At 35.0% G+C, this 21,185-nt stretch overlaps 1 protein-coding gene across 2 annotated transcripts in view; it reads right to left on the bottom strand.

Annotated features, from left to right (window-relative positions):
* The window catches only part of DHRSX (dehydrogenase/reductase X-linked), a 485,177-nt gene that overhangs the window by 91,087 nt on the left and 372,905 nt on the right, over positions 1 to 21,185 (bottom strand). For both annotated transcript variants that reach the window (XM_043992090.1, XM_043992088.1), the window contains one exon: positions 12,338 to 12,439. In XM_043992090.1, the coding sequence (XP_043848025.1) occupies positions 12,338 to 12,439 (102 nt within the window). The remainder of the gene's footprint in view (positions 1 to 12,337; positions 12,440 to 21,185) is intronic.

The raw sequence follows: 21,185 nt of genomic DNA, 5'->3' as shown, positions 1-21,185 counted from the left end.
AAGAGGAATAGTTTAATTGCCAGATCTATGGAGAAGGGAAGAATTTATGACCAAACAAGAGACAGAGAACATTATAAAATGCAAAATGGATAATTTTGATTACATTAAAATTAAAAAGGATTTTCCCCATGTGTTTAGTATTTTATTTTTCCCCAATTGAATGTAAAAACAATTTATAACATTCATTTTTAAAACTTTGAGTTCTAAATTCTTTCCATTCCTCCCTTCCCCACCCCCACTGAGAAGGCAAGCAATTTGATATAGGTTATATGTGTGTAGTCATGCAAAACATATTTCCATATTAGTCATGTTGTAAAAGAAAACATAGACACACAAAAAAATTCAAGAAAAATAAAGAAAGTCAAAAAAGTATGCTTCAATCTGTATTTGTACACCATCAGTTCTTTGTCTGGGTATGGATAGCATTTTTCATCATTAAGTCTTTCAGAGTTTTCTTGGATCATGGTATTACTGAGAATAGCCAAGTCATGCAGAGCCGATTATTGTACAATATTGCTTTTTACTTTGTACACAGTACATTTCATTTTGTACCAGTTAATGTAAGTCTTTCCAGGTTTTTCTGAGAGCATCCTCACGATCATTTCTTAGAACACAGTAGTATTCCATCACAATCAAATACCACAATTTGTTCATTTATTCCCCAATTGATGGCCATCCCCATAATTTCCCATTCTCTGCCATTAGAAAAGAGCTCCTATAAATATTTTGTACATATAGGTCCTTTTCCTTTTTGTTTTTTATCTCTTTTTGGATGCAGACCTAGTAGTGGCACTGCTAGGTCAAAGGGTAAACCTTTTTAATTATACCCCTTTGGGCATAGTTTCAAATTGCTCAACAGAATGGTTGAATCAGTTCACAACTTATTTCCCCACATCTCCTCCAATATTTGTCATTTTCCTTTTTTTGTCCTATTAGTCAATATTAGGTATGAAGTACTACCTCAGAAATGTTTTAATTTGAATTTATCCAATCAATAGTGACTTAAAGAATTTTTTCATGTCTATAGTTTTGATGTTCATATCTTTTGATCATTTATCAATTAGGGAATGGCTCCTTTTTTTTTTTTGGTGAGGCAATTGGGGTTAAGTGACTTGCCCAGGGTCACACAGCCAGTAAGTTTTAAGTGTCTGAGGCCGGATTTGAACTCAGGTACTCCTGACTCCAGGGCTAGAGCTCTATCCACTGCACCATCTAGCTGCCCCAGGAATGGCTCTTTTTTAGTAAACTTGACTCAGTTCTCTATATGTTTGAGAAATGAGGCCTTTTTCATAGAAATGTGGTTCAAAATTTTTTTCACAGTTATGATTGCTAATTGTATTTCCCTCTATCCTGTTTCCCCTTCTGTTTATTTTATTCTCTCTCTCCTTTCACCTTGTCCCTACTGAAAAGTATTTTGCTTCTAATGACTACCTCCCCAAATCTGTCCTCCCTTCTGTTGCCCCCCCCCCACTTCTCTTATCCCCTTCTGCTCCTATTTGCCTGTAGGGCAAGGTAGATTTCTATACCCAACTGAGTGTGAATGCTATTCCCTCTTTGAGCCAATTCAGATGACAGTAAGGTTCACCCACTCCTCTTCATCTAAAAGTGGGGGTTTTTTTTGCCTCTTTTACATGAGATAATTTGCCCCATAAATTAAAACAGTTTTGCACAAATAAAAGCAATGCAATAAAGAATATAAGGAAAGAAGAAATCTGGGAAATAATTTTTTCAGCCATTGTTTCTGATAAAGACCTCATTTCTCAAATATATAGAGAACTGAGTCAAATTTATAAGAATATAAGGCATTTCCTAATTGATAAATGGTCAGGGATTATGAATAAATAGTTTTCAGGTGAAGAAATTAAAGCTATCTACAGTTACATGAAAAAATGATCAAAATCACTGTTAATTATAGAAATGAGAATTAAAGCAACACTAAGGTACCACTTCATACCTATCAGATTGGTTAATATGACACAAAAGGAAAATGATAAATGTGGAGATGTGGGAAAATTGGAACATGAATGTATTGCTGATAGAGTTGTAAACTGATCCAGCCATTCTGGAGAACAATTTGGAACCATGACCAAAGGGCTACAAAACTGTGCATACTCTTTCACCTTTTACCCAGAAATGCCACTACTAGGTCAGTATTCCAAAGTATTCCAAAGAGATTGTAAAAAAGGAAAAGGAACCACATGTACAAAAAACATTTATAGCAGGTCGTTTTGTGGTGGCAAAAATTGGAAATTGAGGAGATGACCATCAATTGGGGAATAGCTGAACAAATTGTGGTATATAAATATAAAGGAATACTATTTTGTTATAAGAAACAATGAGCCTGTAGATTTCAGAAAAAACCATGGAAAGACTTATATGAATATGAACCAGAACATTGTATATAGTAATAGCAACATTGTGAGATGAGGAACTGTGATAGACTTAGCTCTTCTCAGCAATACAATGATCAAAGACAGTTCCAAAAGATTCATGATAGAAAATGCTATTCATCGCTAGAGAAAGAAAACTATGAAATCTGAATATAGATAGAAGCATACTATTTTCATTTTTTTGTTTATTTTCTTTCTTGTGGTCTTTCCTTTTTGTTTTGATTCTTCTTTCACAACATGACTAACGTGGAAATATGTTTAACATCACTGTACGTATATAATCTACACCAGATTGCTTTCTGTCTTGGAGGGAGAAGAGGAAGGGAGAGAGAAAAAAAATGGAACTCAACCTTACAAAATGAATGTTGAAAACTATCTTAACATATAATTGGAAAAAATACTATTAAGTGGGAAGGATATGGATCTGTTGCTTCAAATAATCCTGGAAAAATCACTTCACTACTTCAGACCTTAATTTCCTCATCCATAACATGACAGGGCTGCAGTAGTTGTTATCCAAGGACACTTCAAGTCCTGTGATTTTCTTTCTTTTCTGTGTGTGTGTGGGTGTGTGTGTGCCAGTGCAGGATGGTTCCTCTATTAGAGGTCTGAAAATGTGATGATATGCAGGGAGGAAGGAAGGAGAAAATCAGGGACTGGACAAATATCAGTCAGATTACTACAAGCATGAGGCAGCAATGTAACCACACTCCAGAGTGTGCTAGAGAGTGCATGTCTGATAAGATGTTTTTGACACTTCCTCTTTCTGTGCTGTGGAGAATTCTCATGTGGGGGCACTGAACATTTCTTCCATATCATACTAGTAAATGTTAAAATACTTTATGTTGTAAATGTTGTAAATATCTATCCCCAGTGAGATAGAAAAGTAGAGCCTCATACTCCAGATGAATATGTACAGAGGGATTCATAAATGAGGTCTGCACCATATTTTACATAATTCTACTACCTTGCCAGCAGTTCAGAAAAGATCCATGTTGTGTCAAATTCCATGATGAATTGGGTCATTCCACTATAATTTTTATCCTTTTGATGGCCAAGGGATATTGAAAAAATATAATAGTAGTCACGCATAGTTATTTTAGAATGCTTGGTGAGAAGTCAAAATCTTTAAAATGCTTCAGGCAGTGAATCAGGAGTCAATAATCATAAAGGCAACATAAAGTAGTGCCATCATCCTCATCCTCATTATCTGTGCCTTAATGATGTTGCCTTGAATGTAATTTTCTGACTTTTTATTAATTACAATGATCTTATTTAAATAGGTACTGGCCAAGAACAGTATGTCTCATAAAAAAATAAAAATCATAGAAGATGATAATCTCATAGTACTGGGAGAATTTGCAAAACATTTATTTTCTATAAATTTGATTCTCATTTGATTCTCACACCAACACTATGAGGTAGCAGCTATCGTACCATCTTCATTTTACAGATGAAGAAACTGAATCTCAGACTGGCTAAATTAATTTTGTCAGATGCTGCAGGAAATGCATCTCTAAGGCTGTATTTAAACACAATAAACTTATCCAGGTGTATACCAAATCATGCAAGGAGAAATTCTGCATTAGCAGTATCTATAGAAAGATCTAGAAGGAAAAAAAGTACCTAAGAAGTTCTTTCTCCATTTGTTGATTATCCCAACTTAATCCTTCATATAGTTCATTTGTAGATAGTTGTTTGCTTTTTGTCTTTCCCAATGGACCATGAGCTCCTTCAGAGCAAAGATTGTCTTTTTGCCATTCTTTGCATCCCCAGTGCTCAGCAGACTGCCTGTTAGGCAGCAGATTCTTAATATGTTTTATTGACTGACTAACTGATGATTGATTCAACTGGATTGGAAGTTTCTCGGAAGCAAGTGCAATGTCTTTTTCATATTTGTATACTCCAATACCTAACAGCACATTTTGTGCAGCAAGCATTTAATAAATGTTTGTTGAATGAATGAATGAATAAAATTTCAAATTATTTAATACAAAAATTGTTCTTTTGGATGGTTAGAATAAGTATTTATTTAGCACCTACTATGTCCCAGGCACTATGCTAAGCATTTTACAAATATTTCATTTTCCCCCCTCACAATAACCCTGGGGAATCAGTGCTATTATTATCCCATTTTACAGTTGAAAAAGCTGAGGCAGATAGAGGTTAAGTGACTTGGCTAGGGTCACAAAAATAGTAAGGAAGTGAGGCTAGTTTTGAAATTAGATCTTCAGGACTCCAAACACAGCACTCTATCTCCTTTGCTGCCTTATCCTTTGAATAGGATCATGAATCTTCACACTATCTGCCTAAGTTCAACTTACTATTTTATCTTACTAGTAAGAAAACGCTCCTGGTGAAAATTTTAGCTATGCTTATAGAGTTATTTGAGGTTTACAAAGCACTTCACTACAACTTTGTATTTTCTGAGAATATAAAGACAGGAAAAAATCACTGTTATTCCAGTCTACCTTTGTAACTGGTGAATAATAAATATTAGTGAATGATAATTAAAGGAAGCTCAGATACAAGGTTTCCCTAGAAGCATTCCAGGTGGCTAAGTGCAAGAATATATTTTTAAAAAGGAAGGAAGCAAAGGGCAGGTGAGCTCTCAAGAGAAGGATTAATGAACTGGTCAGAAAGCATTGTTTTTTCTATTTCCCACTTATCTCCTATCTCACTCCCTCCTTTAATCCATGCCACAGATTATTCAAACCCCAAATTGTGGGGGGAAATCTGTCTTAGTTCCCTTCTCCCTAAAAATAGCAAGGTTGCCAGACGACTAGAGAACCAGGCCTAGTAGTACCTCTTTATATTACAGTGAAACCCCACAACCACCAATGTTATTAATCATTTTCCAAACCCAAAACCAAATGGTTAAGAAGACATGGGCAAGAACTGGAAACTGGAAATTAGAGAATATTTTCTATAAAAGAAGTGTGCGTGTGTGCGTGCGTGTGTGTGTGTGTGTGTGTGTGTGTGTGTGTGCATGAAGGACAATTTAAAAATATTTATTTGTGAATTGAACCAATTCATATTCTAATTTCCTTGTTATGAGGGTGCAGATCCACTGAACAACAAAATTAATGTTTCCACATTTTCATGCTTTTAATTTTTGTCCAAATCACTGAACAAGGTTCATCTCATTAAGTTTTCAGGATTTCTATCAGCAATTTGTAGTGCCCTCAGATCAGTCCTTTTGGTTAGGCAATGCTCCCATTGGCCGTCTTTCTTGTCACATGCCCTACTCAATGGATTTTCACATGACAGACAGCCTCAATTACTTAATTACTTCAGGACCTCAAAGATTCACAATTTCATCAGTCTCGGCGGCACTCTTTCCATCACTGTAAGTGAGAAGATTTCTCCATCATTAAAAAGAATAGCTCTTATATACAAAGCTAGAAAACCCAGCTAAAATTATGGTCATTGGTGATAATCCCATGCATTTTTTGCAAATGATTGTGTCTTGTCAGAGGACATCCTTAAGATACAAAAAACTATGAAGTTTTATATATAGGGTATCTAAGATTACTAGATTGGAAATGAACAGTGACAAAATAAGACAGATGGGAAGTGAATATTTTCTATGAGGTCTGGGCATTGAAATGGCAGCAGAATATGCCTAACTTATTGTGGGGAAAAAATAACAATAGGAATGGAGAACAGTCATTCAAAAGCACCCACATTAGTTTCAGTTGGACCTGAGCAACGTTGATTGAATAGGAAGGAACTATTAATCATAATGGTGAGGGGCGGCTAGATGGCGAAATGGATAGAGCAACGGCCCTGGAGTCAGGAGTACCTGAGTTCAAATTCGGCCTCAGACACTTAACGCTTACTAGCTGTGTGACCCTGGGCAAGTCACTTAACCCCAATTGCCTCACTAAAAAAAAAAAAATCATAATGGTGAGATGTTGACTCTGTGGTGATACCCATTATAATTTACACTGATTTTTTTTTCCCTACTCCACAGTTATTTTTTATCTGATCCCCTACTTTTACAGACTGAAGTTGAGAGAAAAATCAAATCAGAAGTATCTAAAAACTAACTTAGAACCCTCCTACCCCCCCACTCAAGTAGCAAGTGTACCAGAGAGCTAACAAATTATGCACAGTAATGTACCTGCTTATAGCATGCTAATGACCACTTTCATTTTTAGCAGCATGAAAACTTAGAGTCACCAATGTTATTAATCATTAACCAAAAGCAAACGGTAATTAAGCAGAGTACTGGTTTACAAAAAAACACCAAGAATAAAAACTTGTTGTTACAAGGCCTAAAAAAGAATATAGTCTTTCTAAGAGAACACATGACAAAATTAATAATTTCACAGGGCAAGGTAATAGATATAATACACCAAAATAGTGCACTGATAACACACTATAAGAAAAGGTATACATGTTTCAATTTCAAATGGAAAGTCAACAGTCTTCTAAACCTTCAGGGGTATCAAAGGTTCAAGCAATGGCCACATAGGTGGAAATCTTTTAGAAAAGAAGAATCTGGTCAAACAAATATGCTTCTTTGTTTATAAGGAGAATTGCTTTTCGTTTATATATAATGAAGTGTCGTTTTTTTCATTTCATTGAGAATATCAATAAAAGGGTCAGACCCTTTCACTATCTCTACAATAGACATTTTTCTCTAATAAAATGTCATTTTAAATTTAAAGGTGACTACTAAGAAAACCTCATTTCTGTTAAGTGATATAAAGAAATTCCATAGATTGTTTTATACAAGCAATACTACTTTATAAAACCCCAATACAGGGCAGCTGGATGGCACAGTGGATAAAGCACTGGCCCTGAATTCAGGAGTACTTGAGTTCAAATCCAGCCTCAGACACTTGACACTTACTAGGTATGTGACCCTGGGCAAGTCACTTAACCCCCATTGCCCCGCAAAAAAAAAAAAAAATACAGTGAATCTTCTTTATAGTGAAACCAACACATGTAGTTAAATTATATAACAATTAAAAATGAAATTCCAAATTCATGTTAGTCTTCAAATCAATTCTTCCTTCTCCCCTTTTCCTCTTTCCCTCTCCTTTCTTCTACCCCCTCTAATCCCCAATCTCCTGACACACAAAGCTGTAATACATCATTAGTTGCAGTTTAAAAAAACCCAGTTTATTTTGGCTAATACATTGTGTCAAATTACTTACTATTCTGGCCATGCCTGCTATCATTATTTCAATGAGAAAAGGTCAGAAAAGACAAACTAGCTAAGATTAAAATGCTGCTAGACAAAGCAATGACTTATTTGAAAATGTGTTTCGTAAATAATTTTACCTAGCAAAGTCAGAACAGATTAGCTAACACTAGGACTTATCAACACTTTGATGTATGTGTATGTACCTCTTTGCACATGTATGCTATATTATCTAAGAAGTATCTGTAAGAGGTAATTAGGACATTATATTTTTTATTTTACTACATATCTAATATGTGAGAGGCAGCATCAAGCAGTCAGCTAGCATTTATAAAGCACCTATCATGTGGCAGACACTGTGTTAAGTAAGGAAAACTTAGAGTCCCTTCTCTCAAGCACTTCATCGTCTTTAATGTGGCATAGAGGATAGTGAGCTGGCCTTGGAGGCAAGAAGACCTGAGTTTAAGTCCTGCTCCTCTCATATTAACCATGTGACCATGGACAAATCACTTTATTCTTAGTGCTCTAAGCAGCTCTCTGATTCTAAAATTTATTTATTTAAAAAAAATAGAAAGGTGACAAACTGCATTGATAAACAGAACTTCTTCATGCAGGAGTTCCCTATACCAATGAGATTATGTATCTTGTCCTTATCTCTCTCCTTATCTAATATATATCAAATAGCAGCACAGTTTTAGGAAAGGAAAGGTTAAGGTATATTGGTGTCACACTGTTCTTGCATCATAGATTTTAAAAGATTCTTGAGGCTTAAGAACCAGGAATCAGCATTCTTGGTCATCAGTTAAAATTGAGTGAGAAATTGGAAGAAAATATTAGTCAAGAGCAAACTTGATTAATATATAAGGGTATAAATTGGAGTGATGGAGGCAGTTATTAGCTTATCAAGAAAAGAAAGACGCCTTCTATAATTAATTCATTAAGAGGGATAAAAATGATTACTAGTTGAATAAATATTAAAAAAATCAAAGTCCATGATTAAAGACCATATTTGGATATAATGATAATCAAGGGACATCTTAGGAAGGTAGAGAAGGCAGCCAAAGGAACCAAGGTATTAGTCAAGTTTATAAAACAAACAAACAAAAACCATGGGGCAGCTAGGTGGCACAGTAGATAAAGCACTGGCCCTGGATTCAGAAGGACCAGAGTTCAAATTTGATCTCAGTCACTTGATATTTACTAGATGTTTGACCCTGGGCAAGTCACTTAACCCTCATTGCCCTTCCCCCCAAAACAAACCAAAACAACAACAACAACAAAACCTTTTTCATTGTTTACCAGATGATGGGAAAATATGTCATTCTTTGGTAGGGGTGGAGGGGAGGGAATATCCTAGAAATTAGTGTCAAGCAATTGAAATATTTGGTTCCTGGAATGAAATTTTATAATCAGTAGGTAAGTACCAGACATCTACAATATGCTAAGCTTTTGATACTTTGACAAGATTAACAAAGCTATGTTTTGTTTTAAATTTTTACAAAGATTAACCGGTCATTCATTACACTATTAAAGAAAGAGCTATATTTATATGTGTATCTATTTATTTAAATTTTCATATAGTCATCATTAAATAATCATTATGAAAAATTAATCTAGCCCCTAGAGACCCTCAAAGTCGTCAGAAACAAGTGACGTATTGACAAAAGCACATTAAAGACAAATAAACAGAAAATTTGAAATATATAATTAAAAATATTGGCAATATAACAGAATGTTACTATAAGGGGTCCTAAAATTTTTGCCTTTCTTATAAGGATATCACTGTGATGAAATTCAATTTTCAAGTTTTTCATAGATAATTATGCTATATCTGGATTGTAAAGACTTAGGACTACTTCAACATTCAAATTGCAGATTGGATTTTAAAAATCTACTTTGAACAAATGTTGATTATATAGTGCAGACCACCTAAGTACTGTCAAAAAAATGGAGTTAGTTTACTTAAAATGTGCTACTATTTAATATTAAAATATATGGCTTCTGTCACCTGAGTTTTATGAATTTATTCAAAGGAACATTTAAAGCACTTGGTATCAAAATAAAGCTATTAATCTTTTTTTTATTGATTTTAATCACCCCAGATGAATCATTACCATTTTTCCATTTTCTGCTTTAAGAAGAGTTCAAACTTTCTATGATGGGCACATTATCATCACAGTAATAGATAATGTGTTGAAGCCAAGCAGGTCAGAAAGCATCAGTCTTCTGATGCAACATGTGATTGTCAGGAGTTGGGCTAATTATTCAGGAAGAACATTTACCATTCTCTACATGATTATTCATGTACTTCTGAGAAATTTTCCCAGAGTGCAGATGCCATCTATTTAATTGAAGCTTTAGAAAGGCTTTTAATTCATTTTATTTGAACAAATGTTCATTGATTACCCACTCTGTGCAAGGCATCATGCTGTGTGCATGAATGGGATACAAAAATGAGATTCTGGTCCCTAGCCCAGAGAGTTTACTATTAGAGAAGACAAAATGTATAACTATACAAGTAATTATAACATAAGGCAGAATATAAGTGCAAGAAGAGATATGTAAATGAAGTGTTGTAATATTTGAACTCGTTATTGAACAATAGGTAGGATTTCAATAGGGGAAAGGAAGACAAGTGTTCCAATCTTAGAGAATAGTAGATGAAAAAAAATACAAAGTTAGGAAGGTTGTTGTTCTTTGTTTCTTGTTCTTGAAGAAGACCATGACATCAGTGTGATGTCGTGACTTACACTGAATTGGATTTAAGAGAGGAAAGGCTGTGCAGCGTCACCAAACCCACTCTCTCCTCCAGGGCCATCTGGCTCCAGTGGCAAGATATACATCAGACTGACTGGAGGTAGTCCTGGATGCTTAAGGCAAGTGGGGACAAGATTGGTTTGGAAAACATTTAGTCTTGTTGAATAGGAACATAGGGATCTATGAGTTGGAGTAGATGCAGATAAGACTGTAGAGGTGATTAGGGCTGATTATGAGGATTTGGGGTTACAGATTTAAAGCAAATGTTCTTAAACTATTTAGAAAATATTTTTATGACTGAATTTCAATAGAATTACTTTCTTTTGTATTCCTATAGATTTTGTTTAATACATTTAAAAACATCATTGTAAGAAGGGGTCTATAAGGCTTCACCAAGACTGCAAATAAGCATAAGACACAAAGAAAGCTAAGAACATCTGATCTGGAGCAAGAAGGGGCCTCACAGTCCATCTAAGCAACCCATTCACTTGACAGCTGTCCTTGACACAGGAGTGGGTGCATTGGAGCAAACAATGAAGGTTTTCCTGTACACAGTAACATCATCAGTGTCGCTCATTTCATTCTTAAATATTTATTTGTTCATTCAACAAACATTTATTAATCACCTCCTATGCACAAATTCCTTATAAATGACTATTTCATAAACAGTTTCAGTTAAAACATCTATAATTTAGGAAAATGTACACAGTATTCATGGGAAGAAATCCAATCTGTCAACAACTATGTGAAAAAAATGCTCCAAAATGCCAATAATTAGAGAAATTGAAATTAAAGGAACTCTGAGGTTCCATCTTACGCCCAGCAGATTGGGAAAGGTGACCAAAAAAGTACATTAGCAATTGGTGGTGAGGTTTTGGGAAAACAGGCATGCTTATGTGCACCAGGTATTCCTGAAAGCAATTTAAGCTAATACCAGAAAGTCACTAAACTTGGCATACCTTTTTTTTTTTTTTTGCAGGGCAATTGGGGTTAAGTGACTTGCCCAGGGTCACACAGCTAGTAAGTGTTAAGTGTCTGAGGCTGGATTTGAACTCAAGTCCTCCTGAATCCAGGGCCGGTGCTCTATCCACTGCGCCACCTAGCTGCCCATTATTTGGCATACCTTTTGACCTAACAGTATCACTACAAGCCTATATTAAGAGGTCAAAGGAAAAGGACACATACATAAATATAAATAGATAAACATATAGAGATGGATGATATAGTTATTGTAGGTATAGGTGTGTGTGTGTATATATATATATATAATGTACATATAATATATGTTAATGTACATATAATATATGTGTGTAGATATATGTTATATATCATATACATGACAGATATAGGCATCTACTCTTTTTGTTATAGCAAAGAAGCTAGAACATAAGGGGTACCCAATGATTGGTAATGGCTAAATAAATGATCATATGTAATTATAATGGAATAAAATTAATGACTAAGAGAAGATAAATGTATAAGAAAAGATAGTTTCAGACAAATCCAGGAACACTTGTAGAAATCAATGCACTTAAGTATGGTGGACCAGTAGAAAATTTATGTAACATTCTAAAGAAAAACAACTTCAAAAAACTTAAGAACACTGATAAATACCATGACGAACTATGATTATGGAGGGCCAATGATGAAGGATGCTACCTATTTCCTAAGTGATTGACTCAAGGTACAGAATGCAACATTTTCCTTTTCTGAATGCCATGTCCAGTAGTAAGATTGTTTGAATGGATTTATTCATTAATGGTGGGCAAGGAGAAACAGTTTTTGTAAAAAAAAGGAGCAAAATATCTGCTAGTTTTTCAAGGTAAAATATTTAAAATTAATTCAGTAATGTCAAAGAAAACATTTAATTTTGAAATAAATAAGGAAATCCATTTAATTTCAGAATAAAACTAAAAACCTTTTAGTTTTTTGTCAGGCTATTTTTTTCCTGAAGGATTTACCCCATCTTTTGCTTTCACAGCAACATTTATGATAACAGTATCATCTATGGACTAGAGGTTTGAGCAAAACTCACCGTTGTTGATTAGCACATGAAGAGGATAATTCTTTTTCTTGAATTCTTTAACAAACTGTCGAATGGACTTCATGGAAGCCAGGTCACAGAATAAAAATTCCACTGGAAAGAAACAGAAAGCAGCTAGTTATCTTCTAAAGATACTGTGGGACACAAGCAAAAGTTAAAATCACCTTGATTCAATTCGATCTGTCATATTTAAGTATAAGGAGATGGTATGGTTTTATGCTGGCCAGAATACCAGTGAAAGCTAAGGTTATTTTCTTGTCGTTTTTGTTACTGATATTCATATCTATATCTGTATCTTTATCTACATCTACATGTATATCTACACACACCAGTAACAAATATATATATATATATATATCACATATATAATAAAAGCATACATATATGTATATAAATAAAAGCATAAATATGCTTTATATATATATGATAAAAGCATACACACACACATAGAGAGCCCAGAAGTTGCAAGGCCTTGCTTTCTTAGCTTTTGTTTTTGTTTAACTTCATTTGCATGCCAATCAAAGAGGTTTTAGGCAGTGAAATGCACTTTATCACTCTAACTCCTTCACAAGTCCAGCCTGTTATGTTGGCCAAGCTCCTAAAATGTTTGCCTGTCTAGGGGGAAGGCACTAAACCACTATCAGGGGTTAAATCAGAGTTACAAAAAAATTTCTCTATCTAGACAGTGCTCTAGGACCATGGACTTTGAATCATTACCATTCATTGGCAGTCAAAAGAAAATAATTTTAGGATTAAGGTTATGCAAAACAGTTTTGCTTCTCCTAACTGCCCTTCAACTATGAAGTAGAGAGCTAAGAACCTGTGTTTGTCGGGGGAGAAGGCTTTCTAGGTAGTGGATCTTAGCAGATGGAAGCTATGGATTTATGATCATACAGAGTTTCCTAAGGAGTTCCAAAAGGAGATCAGAAACATGTCACCCAGATAGGGTAGTGAGATGATCATCTACAGAGGGTATTAGTAGCAACAGAATTGGAAGAAGTTATGGCCACATGAGTCCACACACAAACACAAATTCTATGTGTAGTCACAAGTATAATTTTTGTGTAGATTTCCAAGTCACAGATATGCTCTGAATGTGTACCCTTCCACACTGCTGTTGTGTTAACTTGTTGGAGAGTGTATTCTCTGTATGCATGGAGAGATCTTTTCTTGTTTCTTTATATGTCATGTTGTTTAAGTGTTTGGTTTTTTTGTTGTTGTTCTGGATTAATATATCCTCTGGGTTGTAAACACAGAGATATGGTTTTGAGAACTATGGTACTAACCCTCCAAATGATGCAAACCAGTCAGAGCTTTCCTGGGATGTCACCATGTGAGGGGCCCCATATGCTATATAAGTGTGTTTCCATTATGCATTCCATTATGCTATGGAATTTGTAATCATGTATCTTTTTAAAAAGTATGAAACAATATAGATTATTCTAATATAGCTAATATTTCAGCATAATTTTAAATGCAATGAAATATATGGAATCTAATTAAGACTATCTATAAGTGAAAAAGTTCAGTTCTTACTAATTTCTCAAAAAAGCCCGGCACACAGAAATAATAGAAAAAGTCAAAAAAGTTCAAATGAGAGGTTAAGATCATTATCCATTAAATCTGAAAATTATTTTATTGTTGAAATAAAAATAACATTTTCATTGAAAATCGGTACTTCACTACAGTTCGATTATGTGTGTGTTTATTTATATAGATGTCATTTATATTTTAAAATTCTTTTTCTTTTCCATTCCTTTGTGTTATGTGTACATTCTTCATTTCAGTGAGCACTAGCTATCATTAAGATGGAAACAGCATTTTAGTCATCAAATGGAAATGGATGTTTCTCATAAAATCTGGAGGAAGAATAAAGCAACAATCTGAGGACTCCAATTATTATAAATGAATACTAGTAGCTGTGACAAATTTAAACATACTTTTTCACCATCATTTGCCAGTCCACTACTAAAAGATGTTCAAGGATTGACTATATTACTAATAGGGCCAAAAAGCAAATCCCTCTGGTGCTAAGATGCCCCTTATAGCCCTTTTCTTTTTTGTTTTACAATAATTATAGGTTTCCTATTAAAAAATTCTGAATAGTTACAGGCAATGATTTCAAGAGAAAATGTAACTTTACTTTCCTTTGAAAACCGTAATGGGAAAAAAAAATAAGTTAATAGATACACTATCAAAGAAAAGAAAGGTTTTCTAAACTGAGATACTATTAAAAATATAATCATGAGACATATTCAAAGACATGAAATTATTGAATATAAAATACAGAATATTTAAACATACCTAAGCCTCATTAAATTTCACGTCCTCTGCTGAATTTAGATCAAACGACATATTTGGAAAGTATGTATGACTGCCTGACATATAGTAGACTCTTAAGAAATGCTTATTCTTTTTTCCCCTTCCTCTCCTTTCTCCACTTCCCAATCAATCAATAAACATTTATTAAGCACCAACTACATGCCTTGCCAAATGTCACTGAAGCGGTATCCCCAACAACAGGCAATTAATAAATATTTATTAAGTACTTACTATGTGTCAGGTGCCAACATATAACAAAAGCTCCTTCTGAAACATTTGCTTTACTTTCAGCTATAAGTCTGAATGAAACAGTGGTCCCTAATTACATGGAGAAAATATAGTATGTCTCCTTTCCTCTAACACAGGAAAGCCCCAAACATAGGATCATGTCAAAAGGCCCTTTACTTCTACTCTGTTAGTGTTACGGATGAGGAAAGTGAGTCCAGGAAATTTAAGTGACTTGTATGAGATCATACAGAGCTGGCACGTGAACTCAGGCCTTCTAAGTCAAAATCCAATTCTCCTATATAGGAATAATCTATGTCTTTTGGAATGTACTTTAGGCTAAGTGCTGCTCTAAGTCATGAGAATAAAAATTAGTAATACACTAGCCTTAAACTGATTTAAAATTGTGTATTTATAATATCTTGATCATAAAAATTATTTTCTATCAAAATGGATCTATGGGAATAATGGACTACAAATTCCATTATATTTTTCTTTAGTTTTAACCAAGTAATAGAAATGTACAATGTTGCCTGTGTCCATAATCATACATAGTCAAGCATTCCTAACAACTAAATCAGCTCCCCCTGGAAATGACAACAATCAATAACCCATTCAGATTCTTGGGACAAAGTCTATGTTTGTGATGAAGTTAAAGATTAAGATGAGATAAATCATTGAATGGTAATGAAATGGCATCTGTTTTGTTAGACTCTCTGGGGAGCATTTTGGGTCATAGAGATTTAATTAGTTACCACTCTTGACTATGGCATCATCCCAGTTATATCACAGAAAAGCCTAGATGTCTGCAGATTTTCTGAAATTATCATCCTGTCCACCTGGAGCCAAACAGTACAATTCTCAGTTGCTTCTGATTGCCAATTTCTACATAATATTTCAGAGGCTTGGAGTCAATTAACTTCTCCTAAATTAAAGAAAGATCTTTAAGCCCTTTATTTACCTCTCTTTGTAAAATGTTCACATGTACCTCTTAGAGGTAAATCCATGATGTCTGGCTGACAACTAAATGTGGAACCACTAGCTTAGGGCTAAGAGATTCTGTTCCTGAACAAGGTAAAAGACTGGTTAAAACATTGAGTAGTGAAGATGATTAGAGTGAGAAGTATCTGTTCCTTGGTAAGAAGCTGAAAATTGTAGGGAATACTGAGATATTAGAATATTGAGAATATTGACTATTCTTCTCCACTAAAGGTTTCGCTTTTTGACTCCCTAACATTTAAGTATATTAATATTAGCAATCTCACCTTAGCAAATCTTTACTGGAATAAGTGTATGCATGTGTGTATATATGTGTATGGAGAGGGGGGGAGAGAGAAAGAGAGAGACAGAGACAGAGACAGAGACAGAGAGAGAGAGACAGAGAGAGAGAGAGAGAGAGAGAGAGAGAGAGAGAGAGAGAGAGAGAGAGAGAGAGAGAGAACCTGGTCTGCCCACAAATATTCTGAGATCAAGAGTGGGATGGCATAATCCTTGCGCCATTGGTCCTTGCCAGTGTCTCCCTAGAATGAGGACCCATGAGCCTTAGGACCTAGGGACAGTAATGGATGCCTCCCATTCTTCCCAAAGTAGAATAACTTGACTTCCTTGCCACCTATGCCCAGGAGCCAGATCTCTATGATTTAGCCAATTCCTGTCTCCAAGGGCTAGACAGCCTTCTGCATTCCTCCCACTTTTTCCCTCTTGCTCAGAATTCAGGCTAATTCATACCCCAGTCAAGGAGGGGTTATCCCACTCAAAAGCCATTAGACCTATGGGCAGAATAAAGATGGGAAAATGGAATTAGAGGGTGTCAAAGACACCCTCCTCCCCCTAAAAGGATAAGTATGCATGTGTACAGACATATATCCATGCAAAAATGTATATATGTGTGTATTTCTATATTACATATATACATATATATGGGTGTGGGGCTACATAAAACATATATAATTCCAAAAGGCAAAGTAAGAGGAAAGACAAAAGCAGTACATAGAGCACTGGGCAGTGGATAGTGGCTTGGTGGTTTATAGAGTAGTCAGGAAAACCCAAGTTCAAATCTCACTTTAGACACTTAATTTGGGCAAGTTATTTAACCTCTCTTTGCTTCCGTTTCCCTAACTGTAAAATGGGGGTAATAATAATACCTACCTCCCAGGGTTGTTGTGAGGATCAACTGAGATAATATTTGTGAAGTGCTTAGCACAGTCCCTGGCACATAATAGGCTGTTGTTTAGTGTTATTATTATTATTCAGTTTAAAAATAACAAAGTTGTTCCTTTACTTTTAAGCTTCCAAAAGTTTAAGTGAAAAGGTGAAAAGGCATAATAATGTTTTTCAGAATAATATTTTTTACCACTACATTTATTTCAAACAGACCATAGTGACACAGCACTATTCCCATGCAGTGCACTAATACATGGTGGGAACGTAATAATCTGGTGCTTGGTACTCTCAGACCCTGGAAAAAGCATTTTAGAGTCTTTACCCATCTGTCTGCCATTATCAAAGCAAAGTTAGCAAATGTGGCACTTATCCTGAGTGCTATTAATTGGGTTCCCTTTAAACTTGGTTCCTATGTACTGCAAGTAGATGCTCTTAACACATTCTAGCCGTGTGAAAATAACATCTGTCACACAGGAAAAGGAAAAAAATGTATATAATCAAGTTTGTACTGATTGTGTTTCCCTTTAAAATATCAAACACCCCAACCACTGAAGCAGATGGGTTTCTGTTTTAGTTGTTATTGTTGTTGGGTTTTTTTTTTGTTTGATTTTGTTTTGTTTTTTGGGTTTTTTTTGTTTTGCTTTGTTTTTTTTTTGTTTTTTTTTTTTTTGCAAACCTCAAAAACTACTGCCACTTTTCCTGGAAAGGCAAGAGAAGCACTCTGTTGAGAACAACATTAATAAAAGTACAGTGATTAATTTGAAGCACTTTCATTCAGTAGCATTTTCTAATTTGGGGGGTCTCATTTTTCTCTTGTTCTACAATGAACTTTGTTTTAAAGGCACAAAGGTTAAAGTGGGGAATTTGGATTTGTAGATGTGTGTGTATGCCTCCCCTTTTTGCTCTCTGTATGTACTAAGTGAGGGGCCAGAAAGGGCTTTTACCCTTTACAAGACCATTAAAGGATAGTAAGTACTTAAACTCATCCAAATCTTTGGCTATCAGCATTTATCCAATTTGTGGCTGTCTGTAGTAACTTAATAGATTAAATTTGGATTTTATCCCTCCCCTGCTCAAAAACTTTTAAAGCCTCTCTCTAGCTTTCAGTTTCAACCATAAATTCCTCAAACTTGACATTTAAGCTCAACCACAGTCTGGTTCCAACTTATCTTCCCAGCTTGTTTTCATATTACTCTTTTATGAACTAAACGAAACAGGATGAAAATGTTCCCTTAACATGACATCCAATCACACTCTTCTATATATTCCTCAGGCCTGGAATGGATTCCCTCCTCAACTGCCACATTTTCCTTACTTATAAGAGGAATAATAATAGTAATTCTGCAATCTACTTCACAGGACTATGGCAAAAAAAAAACACTTAGTAAATCTTACAATTCTGTATAAATGAGTTATTAGATATGAGGTGCCTTCTCATTTTTCTTCAGTTCAGATAAAAACATTCCCTCTATCTTGTTATTATTATTCTTTTGTATTTAAAAGATGAATCCATAGGGGGATAAGATAACTGCTTTGTTGTAAATGAAAAGAAGTTGTAAACTCATCTGCTGTAGGCTTACTGAAAGCATCTCTAGGAAAACTCCAGGAATAGACCAAACAATAGTGATGACAGATATGAACCTTATTCTGCTCCCACATGTATTTTTTCTTCCTGTTAGGTGTCTATATTTTGAAAGCTTTTCATTTAATGTAGCTTGGAAATTATGATTATGCAGCATGTTGACAAACACTACAAAATGTTTTTAATGTTCATTATGTTTATTTTGTGGACAAATGTTATATCTGGGGGATTTGGGTTAATAATTCTGTCATTTTGTCTGGGGTAATGGGATGGTTTCAATATAGTTTATTTAACATAACAGGAGAGAAAGACAGAGAGAGACTGAGACATCCATTTCTTTTAAACCATTGATCTTGAAAAACTGACTGGGTATAAAAATATTATAGGAGTTCCTTACTGTTTAATAAACATTTCTGTAGGATATCTTTTGGATAGTTTGAAAGTTGAATATAGATTTTTTTTCTGGGAAAGAATAATGTCTTTTCTAGCTTGTATCTTATTTCAGAGAGTGATCAATGTTGGGGAATGATTACATGCAGGTCTAACAAACTCCATATTTTATGTGGACTTCATGCAACTCAAATGAAATGCAGTATATGGTACTTTCCAGGAACCAAGGAATCAAAGTGAAAAAAATGAAGGGATCTTAAGGATAATCTAATATCCTTTTATTTTACAGGTGAGGAAAATGAGGCCCACAGAGGTGACACGAGTTATCCAAGTTGTTATTGTTTGTATCCAACTTTTCATGAGAAACATCTGGAGTTTCCTTGGCAACAATAATTAAGTGGTTTGCCATTTCCTGATAGCTCATTCATTTCTTCTTATAAATGAGGAGCTGAAGTAAACAAGGTTACGTGACTTGCCCAGGTTCACCCAGTTAATAAGTTTCTGAAGCCAGATTTGAAGTCAGTCAGACTTGGGTCCAATGATTCTGTGTGCTTTCCTTTTCCACTGCATTGTGATGATGGTGTAGCAGCAGTTAGGTGGTGAACTGGATGCAGTGTTGGACTTTGAATCAGGATGACCTAAGTTCAAATCCTGCATTAGACACTAACTGGTTCTGTGACCCTTAGAAGTCACTTTGCTTTCCTCATGTGTAAAGTGAAGAGGTTGGACTCAAACAGACCCTAAAGTTCCTTCCATCTCTAAATCTATCATCCTAAAATCATCATATAGGTTTGGCAGTGACCCATAAAAAATTCAAGAATGATGGTTTTAACAGATGTCACCATGCTACCTCTCTAATCACCAAGAGAGGGGGAGTGAAAAGCTTTGAAAACATCAGAGACTGCAGAGGTGATCAAAATCACATAGGAACACGCTGAGGTGCATTTCATCCCTGTGGTCCTGTCTGCTATTAGAGTTATACCAACGATGCTTTCAGCGAGCATACAGAAGGTAAGCTTATATCCTAAGACCTTTATTTAACTACAAAAAAGTTATTTTATCAAACCTGTGTAATAGTTCAAGAAGATAAAATACAAAAATAATAATAGTAGGACAGTGACTTGTTCCTGGACCATTTCAAGGGTGCCTCTATTGGCGGTTCCACTGCCCCAGGTGGAGTCTTATGAAAAAAGTGAAATAACAGCCAACATTGAAGAGACACTGAAGAAGGAAAACTGAAGAAGGAAACTGAAGAAGGAAACGTTGAAGAACCTGAGATCATTGAAAACTGTCAGTTAATATAAACACTAGAAACTGATAACAAAATAGATGGCAAAAACAAAAGTGACGTTTGAACTGATTATAGTAGGATAGAAACACAATTTAGGCCAGAAGCTTGAAAAGTGGTTTTATTTTTTTTTAATTTTTAAATCCCTTTTGTTTGGTTGTTTTTCTTTGCGGGGCAATGAGGGTTAAGTGACTTGCCCAGGGTCACACAGCCAGTAAGTGTCAAGTGTCTGAGGCCGGATTTGAACTCAGGTACTCCTGAATCCAGGGCCGGTGCTCTATCCATTGCACCACCTAGCTGCCCCCTTTTTTAATTTTTAAAATTTTGATGTAATGAATCCAACTAGCAGGCAACTTTACCAAAATAGAGTAATTTTTTAAAAGCTGGCATTTGCCAAAGCAATCATGAATAAATGTATTTTCCCCCAATATTTAACAAAGAGTTTCAAATTGTTTCTAGACCTGTACACAACAGTCTGTATAGTGACTGTAGCCATGGTGGGATACACAGCAGCAAAGGTGGCACCACTGAGTAGTATCACCAAGTATAGGCATCAGATCTTACTATGACAAAATCTACTTCAGAGAGTTTTTGAAGAACTTGGGGTGGAAAGGTACTGAAAGATTTCATCAAGATCTAGCTGGTACATTTAGAAGATGACAAGGACATCATATTACCCAATTAAAGGAGAGCAAAATGAAACATATAGATTGGGATCCAGGAAACAAAAGTATATGAGAAATTCTAAGTTTCCTTAATTGGCATTTGAAAGCAAATATCAAAATCTTCAAGTGCAGCAAGAAGTTAAATCAATACAAAGAAAAAATAATTCAACATTAATCAGAAAATTTGCTTCAGAGGCTAGAGAA

This window comes from Dromiciops gliroides, chromosome 3, assembly GCF_019393635.1.
Source record: "Dromiciops gliroides isolate mDroGli1 chromosome 3, mDroGli1.pri, whole genome shotgun sequence".
Classification (NCBI taxonomy): domain Eukaryota; kingdom Metazoa; phylum Chordata; class Mammalia; order Microbiotheria; family Microbiotheriidae; genus Dromiciops; species Dromiciops gliroides.
The sequence above is the reverse complement of the archived record's forward strand: the minus strand, read 5'-3'. Positions and strand labels throughout refer to the sequence as shown.